This window comes from Pelobates fuscus, chromosome 9, assembly GCF_036172605.1.
Source record: "Pelobates fuscus isolate aPelFus1 chromosome 9, aPelFus1.pri, whole genome shotgun sequence".
NCBI classification, from domain to species: domain Eukaryota; kingdom Metazoa; phylum Chordata; class Amphibia; order Anura; family Pelobatidae; genus Pelobates; species Pelobates fuscus.
In genome coordinates, this window is record NC_086325.1 from 147,118,233 (window position 1) to 147,126,150 (window position 7,918).

The 7,918-nt window shown below is 49.5% G+C and overlaps 1 protein-coding gene across 1 annotated transcript; it reads right to left on the reverse strand.

The window, feature by feature from the left end:
- Window positions 1-840: 840 nt before the first annotated feature.
- Window positions 841-7,623, reverse strand: ATP6V1G1 (ATPase H+ transporting V1 subunit G1). Its single transcript, XM_063431465.1, has 3 exons — window positions 7,471-7,623; window positions 2,937-3,037; window positions 841-1,323 (listed from the first exon to the last, which is right to left on the reverse strand). The coding sequence occupies exons 1-3, from the start codon at window positions 7,550-7,552 to the stop codon at window positions 1,150-1,152; spliced, it is 357 nt and encodes a 118-aa protein (XP_063287535.1). The 5' UTR covers window positions 7,553-7,623; the 3' UTR covers window positions 841-1,149.
- Between the last annotated feature and the right edge of the window lie 295 nt (window positions 7,624-7,918).

Below are 7,918 nucleotides of genomic sequence, written 5' to 3' on the forward strand. Positions count from 1 at the left end.
TCCACGACCGCCGGTCTGCCTGTATTTATGGGAGAGACAGTCCACGACCGCCGGTCTGCCTGTATTTATGGGAGAGACAGTCCACGACCGCCGGTCTGCCTGTATTTATGGGAGAGACAGTCCACGACCGCCGGTCTGCCTGTATTTATGGGAGAGACAGTCCACGACCGCCGGTCTGCCTGTATTTATGGGAGAGACAGTCCACGACCGCCGGTCTGCCTGTATTTATGGGAGAGACAGTCCACGACCGCCGGTCTGCCTGTATTTATGGGAGAGACTGTCCACAACCTCCGGTCTGCATGTGGACTACTTTATCTCATGTACATTCCAATTCTTGGGTAGGGTCTCAAGTAGCTGTGTAATTGATGTCTTTGGCAGAAGGCCACAAGTTGAAGACTAAACTGAAGATGAACAATTAGGTAAAATGATTAGAAAAGTACATTATTTTCTCCATTTCATCCTGTATGTCAACATATAGGTGGACATTTCACCTTCGGGGAGGAGTATGATAAATAAATAAAAACCCACAAGGGACAATTCTGCATTAAATATATAGGAAGGGAAAGCAAATATTGCTTATTAATAAACAGCACTGCCGAATGAAAGATTGTCCGCAATCTGCTGGAATACTCAGGAGCTTATGAAGGCAAAACGGCAGCTAATGACACCCACCAAAAAAATTTGATCATCCTAAAACAAAATTTAACTTGAGAGATGGTAGACCATTTATAATTTAATGGAGGAAAATAAAACAAAAAAACCTTATAAAAACCAAGCAAGATCTGAATCTAGGATCAGTTATTCATTGTTGGTTTAAATCGGCAAGAATACAACAAAGCCTTCAAGGAAAACAAAATACTTTACTTGTAAAACATCTCAGGACAGTATAAGGGATTTAAACAGAAAATTAAGGCTAAGAAACACTCCTTCAAAAATACAGCGATTGTGTTTTACTACTTCATTTTCATCATGCCAGGAAATCTCTTCTTCCTCATACATTAACCCTTAACAAGGTACACAGTGTGAACCCCATTAAAACCTTTGCAATAACAGGATTTGTTTTAGACTTCACTCTGCCAGTGCTAACTAATTGAAACAAATTTAGGATCCTAGAACAGGAGGAGAAAACAGCAGGTGGTTCACAAACTTCTAGCCGCCCAATTTATAGTTGACATGGATCTCTGGCTTTATATCACAAACAAAGGACAGAAGGTTGTCCAACACCATCTCCTTGTTCTGGAGGTAGTTCTGTTGGATAATTAATATTTTATCGGTTGATTCCTTTCCAACTTCTTCAGAACAGCTACCCTGGGAACCCAAGACCTATAAGGGAGAAAGTGTAAAGAAAAATAAAAATAAAAATCAGGGTAAATATACTCTTAGCTCCATAACGACCATTAGCAGTCAATGTAATTAGAAGAGTTAATCCATGCAAGGATATGCTGTAAGGGACAGACAATGGGATCTTACTGGTTTTAAACCAATTACAAATGATCAAGGATATGGCATTTAAAAGTTACACATACCGGAAGAGACATGTCCATCAAATCATATGGCCAGTTTGTGAATTACGTTCAGATTATTAAAACAAACAGCGCAAATTTGAAGGGAAACAAATACAAAACATATGGAGTTTTAAAGAGAAACTTGAAAGAACTCTTAAAGGGACACCATAGTCACCAGAACAACTACAGCTTAATGTAGTTTTTCTGGTGAGTAGTCAGCCCCGGCAGCCTTTTTCCTGGAAACGCCGCCTTTTCAGAGAGAAAAGGCAGTGTTAACATAGCGCCCTAGGGACACCTCCATTGCTCAACAATTCTGGCAACTGGAGGTGCCTCCTGGGGGATGTTCAGCATCTCCACACTCTGCATTGAAACCATGAACTTTCCCCATAGAGATGCACTGATTCAACGCATCGCTATGAGGAGATGCTGAATGGCCAAGCCAATCCTTGATGAGCTCAGCTAATCCAATGTTTTTCCTATGGAAAAGCATTGAATTGGCTGAGATCATAAATTCTGATTATGTCAGCCAAGGAAGCAGATTGGGGCGATGTTGGAAAGAAGGCAAGTTTATTACCTTTTAAGGAGGGCAAGCCACCTAAATGGGGGTTTTAACACTATACGGTCAGGAATACACATTTATGTTCCTGACCGTATAGTGTTCCTTTAAATCTAAAACTAAATAAACCACTCACCTTTCAAGTTGCAGAGTTTGTTGCCTATGTACAAACTTTATATTTGCTGCAGCGAACCCAGCCCACACTAGGAAGTAGCTGAGACCACTCAAACAATCCACGCACTGTGTTCAAAGACAGTGCCAAGCATATCACCATAATATAGTTCACTAAACAGCAGCAATTTCAGTTATGAAAAGATATGGATGAAACTGCTGTGCAAGGTAACAGAATAAGCAGCATGTGTGCGATCACCTTGCAAATAGCTCCAATCAACCTTGCATCCCAGCTCTCACTCCAAAAAGAAACAGTGGGAAATCAAGAGGAAAATGAAGAGGTGGATAAACCACAGACTTCTGCCCAGCAGTTTCTCATTCAAGTGAATGCAATTTAATTTAATGAAAACTCACTCATGCGAAGGGAATCTGCTGGCAGCCTCCATTTACTTGCACGAGTGGATCCGGATTATATGGACACATCAGTAAGACGCCACTCACAGCTCTACTACACATGAACGCAGTTACTGAGCATACTGGCATTCGTGTTCAATAATTTTACTATATTAAGCTATGGAAGAAGCAGGACCCCCTGAAAGACCTCAAATCGGTTACTGGATTACACAGTGGTAACTGAAAGATTATGCACATGGAGATTTGCTACAAAATGGGACTAAGGGGAGGATATTTTAAACTCTAGTATCCGCTATTAAAAATCCTAACACAAAAAAGAGAAGTCTGTGAGATGTCAGTTTCATACATACAGCAGCTTCCTTAATCTTGAACTCCTTCTCTCTTTGTAGCCGATACTGCTCAACCTCAGCATGAGCCTCCTCCTTGGCTTGTTTCAAACGTCTGTTCTTTCCTGGATTTGGAGAATAGAAGAAACAGTGTTGCTCGACAGTTACAAGTTGACCATCAGAAACTAGTTTAAAGGCACACACCACTGTCCCCAAAAACAAATCAAATGCTTAAAGATATATATATATATATATACACACACACACAACTAATACAATCTACAGTGTGTATCTCAACAATACATTATTATTTAGTAGATATACCCCAATAAAAGCATCTTGTAAAAGACGTAGATCTCTTGTCTGTAGTTTATTAAAGCCCTCCCCTTCTTTTTTTTTTTTAGGCAATCTTTATTTATTAGGTTTTTCCATTTTTATCGAGTATGTCAAATAAAAGAGGGGTTTACAAAGGGAGTAGAGGGAGGGAAGTCAAACTGTTCAGTGTACAGAAGTGGTAGTAAACTTTTTAGTTACATAGCATTGCATAATTTCCTCTGTACATATTCCGTCTAAAATCAACACAAGGAATCTTGCTTAGAACACAGGGAATGTCTGCTGGGCCCTAGTGGCCTCTCAACTGAGCTTCGTTTACTTAAATTCCAACTGAGATCAGTGTTTATATTTCCCAGGTTGTCTAATCGCGCTTGTCGGTGCTGGGACTCTCGCCAAGCCCTCCCCTTCTAACCCCGCCCAGACTTTCTGTGGCTGTCCAATCACAGACTTCCCAATGCAAGAGAACACACTTCAAACATAAAGCACATCAGTAAGTTCCTTTTATCTTCATAAGGGGAGGTATGTGGATGAAGAAGGACAAAAATATAATAAAAATGGCACCTAATGAGGCTTGCTGGAACAAGTTAATGAGGGAATGGTTTACACACGCTTATAGTACAAAGAATGAGGGTTATAATTACACAAAACGGCAAAGTGCAATGAATATAAACATGAAGGAGGACAACCAGGTGTACGATAACCATCTCCAGTATTATTCATATAACTTGCAGTATGCGCTAAACTGGAGAGGAACAAAGAGTTTACCCAATGGAAAGAGTGTGAGGTGGTGTAGACAGTGTAGGCTTAGAAGACAATATGCTGCAGAGTCAGCTCCCATGTATGTATTTTGGAAAAACTGCACAAGAGGAAGGCATGCAAGAGGATAATAATGATACCTATGTATTTCGTTTTACAACAGAAAGTTGATCCTATATGACATGTTTCCTATATTCATGCCAATTCCTAAAGGGGTGCAAATGCACCCAACATGTATCTTGTGAGATAAGAACATGAAAGAAATAGTCCAAGCACCATGATCACTACAGCCCATTGTGGTGGTTATGGTGCCAGGAGTGGCCAGACGCTGTCCCAGTGTAATATGTCGAACCTGTTCTGGAAGATGTACCTGGGTCACGCTGAGACCACACATAACCTGCTTCCGGGGTTCTCCTTCAGACTGAGCCAAGTAGGGCCACACAGGACTGTGCTCATTGATTGAGAGCAGCCGCTAAGTTCTCTCATTTAGTGAATGCACAGCCAGAAATCCATCTCAGTGCGGATGCCTGGGGGAATCTAGGAAAGTTGCCAAACATGTCTAAAATGGTTTAACAAAGTAAATTGGGCTGCAGTGGTTATGTTATTCAAATTGTTCCTTTAAATGGCAGAAAGAGGAAGCTAATTTTTTCCGATGGCTTGGTTCTGCATTCTGTCTTTAACATGGGTTTATTAATGAAAAGGAACATTTCTCTCAGATTGGAATCATATAGTACGCACTTATAAAAAGGACTCAAATAGCAAATACCCATTCTTATTTTTGGATTACATTCAAATTTCCACAAAAGGCCAGGCTGAGGGTTTAAGATTTAAGATTTTTTTTTTTTTATTAAATGCCTATGCTATTTGCATGTTTTGAAAACTATCATCTACATAGGGCATGCATGGAATTTTTTTTTTTCTTAAATCCCTTCCTATATTTATCTCTTTAAGCTGGATCAACCCATGACACCAGGCACAATCCAGTGAGAGAAAAATAAAACATAATACTCCTCCCCCCCAGTGAGGGTAAAATAAAACATAATACTCCTCCCCCCAGTGAGGGTAAAATAAAACATAATACTCCTCCCCCCAGTGAGGGTAAAATAAAATATGAGCCCCCCGGGCCCCCCCCCCATGTAATGGGCCTGTGTGAGCCCCCTGGGCACACCCCCCCCCCCCATGTAATGGGCCTGTGTGAGCCCCCTGGGCCCCCCCCATGTAATGGGCCTGTGTGAGCCCCCTGGCCCCCCCCCCCCCATGTAATGGGCCTGTGTGAGCCCCCTGGGCCCCCCCCCCCCCCCATGTAATGGGCCTGTGTGAGCCCCCCCCCCCCCCATGTAATGGGCCTGTGTGAGCCCCCCCCCCCATGTAATGGGCCTGTGTGAGCCCCCTGGGCCCCCCCCCCATGTAATGGGCCTGTGTGAGCCCCCTGGGCCCCCCCCCCCCATGTAATGGGCCTGTGTGAGCCCCCTGGGCCCCCCCATGTAATGGGCCTGTGTGAGCCCCCTGGGCCCCCCCATGTAATGGGCCTGTGTGAGCCCCCTGGGCCCCCCCCCCCCATGTAATGGGCCTGTGTGAGCCCCCTGGGCCCCCCCCCCATGTAATGGGCCTGTGTGAGCCCCCTGGGCCCCCCCCCCATGTAATGGGCCTGTGTGAGCCCCCTGGGCCCCCCCCCCATGTAATGGGCCTGTGTGAGCCCCCTGGGCCCCCCCCCAGGTAATGGGCCTGTGTGAGCCCCCTGGGCCCCCCCCAGGTAATGGGCCTGTGTGAGCCCCCTGGGCCCCCCCCAGGTAATGGGCCTGTGTGAGCCCCCTGGGCCCCCCCCCAGGTAATGGGCCTGTGTGAGCCCCCTGGGCCCCCCCCAGGTAATGGGCCTGTGTGAGCCCCCTGGGCCCCCCCCAGGTAATGGGCCTGTGTGAGCCCCCTGGGCCCCCCCCAGGTAATGGGCCTGTGTGAGCCCCCTGGGCCCCCCCCAGGTAATGGGCCTGTGTGAGCCCCCTGGGCCCCCCCATGTAATGGGCCTGTGCGAGCTCCCTGGGCCCCCCATGTAATGGGCCTGTGCGAGCTCCCTGGGCCCCCCATGTAATGGGCCTGTGCGAGCTCCTGGGCCCCCCATGTAATGGGCCTGTGCGAGCTCCTGGGCCCCCCATGTAATGGGCCTGTGCGAGCTCCCTGGGCCCCCCATGTAATGGGCCTGTGCGAGCTCCCTGGGCCCCCCATGTAATGGGCCTGTGTGAGCTCCCTGGGCCCCCATGTAATGGGCCTGTGTGAGCTCCCTGGGCCCCCATGTAATGGGCCTGTGTGAGCTCCCTGGGCCCCCATGTAATGGGCCTGTGTGAGCTCCCTGGGCCCCCATGTAATGGGCCTGTGTGAGCTCCCTGGGCCCCCATGTAATGGGCCTGTGTGAGCTCCCTGGGCCCCCCATGTAATGGGCCTGTGCGAGCTCCTGGGCCCCCCATGTAATGGGCCTGTGCGAGCTCCTGGGCCCCCCATGTAATGGGCCTGTGCGAGCTCCCTGGGCCCCCCATGTAATGGGCCTGTGTGAGCTCCCTGGGCCCCCCATGTAATGGGCCTGTGTGAGCTCCCTGGGCCCCCATGTAATGGGCCTGTGTGAGCTCCCTGGGCCCCCATGTAATGGGCCTGTGTGAGCTCCCTGGGCCCCCATGTAATGGGCCTGTGTGAGCTCCCTGGGCCCCCATGTAATGGGCCTGTGTGAGCTCCCTGGGCCCCCATGTAATGGGCCTGTGTGAGCTCCCTGGGCCCCCATGTAATGGGCCTGTGTGAGCTCCCTGGGCCCCCATGTAATGGGGCTGTGTGAGCTCCTGGGCTCCCCATGTAATGGGCCTGTGTGAGCTCCCTGTGCCCCTCCCCCCCATGTAATGGGCCTGTGTGGGCTCCCTGGGCCCCCCATGTAATGGCCCTGTGTGAGCTCCCTGTGCCCCCCCCCCCCCCCCCCCCATGTAATGGCCCTGTGTGAGCTCCCTGTGCCCCCCCCCCATGTAAATGGGCCTGTGAGAGCTCCCTGTGCCCCCCCCCCCCCCCATGTAATGGCCCTGTGTGAGCTCCCTGTGCCCCCCCCCCCATGTAAATGGGCCTGTGAGAGCTCCCTGTGCCCCCCCCCCCCATGTAATGGCCCTGTGTGAGCTCCCTGTGCCCCCCCCCCCCCCATGTAATGGGCCTGTGTGAGCTCCCTGGGCCCCCCATGTAATGGGCCTGTGTGAGCTCCCTGGGCCCCCCATGTAATGGGCCTGTGTGAGCTCCCTGGGCCCCCCATGTAATGGGCCTGTGTGAGCTCCCTGGGCCCCCCATGTAATGGGCCTGTGTGAGCTCCCTGGGCCCCCCATGTAATGGGCCTGTGTGAGCTCTGGGCCGACACTTAGGATGGTGAAGAAGCCAGTCATTGCTGAGTGACGCTGACATCGCACACACGGTATCACCATGGCAACACCCCGCTATCTCCATAACTCACGTTTGCGGGCCTCCCCCACCCGCTCGGCGGCCCGTTTCTCGGCTTGCAGGAGCTGCTGGATTCCCGCTGACTGGCTCGCCATGACGATCACTGCGCTCCGAGATCACCCAGCCGACTAGTCACCCGGGCGATCAGCTGACTCGGCACGTCATCGGCGTCACGTGACCGAGCCCGGTTTATAGACACTCCCCCCTGCGACATGTCACCACTGGGAAATGGTATCACGTGAGCGGCTGTTCCTCCAACCAAGTCATGTGACCAGGCATCAGCCAGAGGCAGGAGTGACTCTGATACTCAGTGTATACTGACTGGGCTGGGAAATCAAATACAATCTACTGGTCCAAGGGACCAAAGTGGTAGCCCAATCTGACTGTTTGTCATGATAATCTACTTCTTCTGACCCACAATATGATTTCAGATTGGGGCTCCCTGGCTGGAGCCCTGGATA

Bases quoted from the DNA above. Each gene is read 5' to 3' on its own strand.
- ATP6V1G1 (XM_063431465.1), bottom strand. From the start codon at position 7,552: ATGGCGAGCCAGTCAGCGGGAATCCAGCAGCTCCTGCAAGCCGAGAAA. The intron at 3,038-7,470 runs GTGAGTTATGGA...CTCCAAATCCAG, and splicing joins GGTGGGGGAGGCCCGCAAAC to GAAAGAACAGACGTTTGAAA. The intron at 1,324-2,936 runs GTATGTATGAAA...TCTCCCTTATAG, and splicing joins TCAAGATTAAGGAAGCTGCT to GTCTTGGGTTCCCAGGGTAG.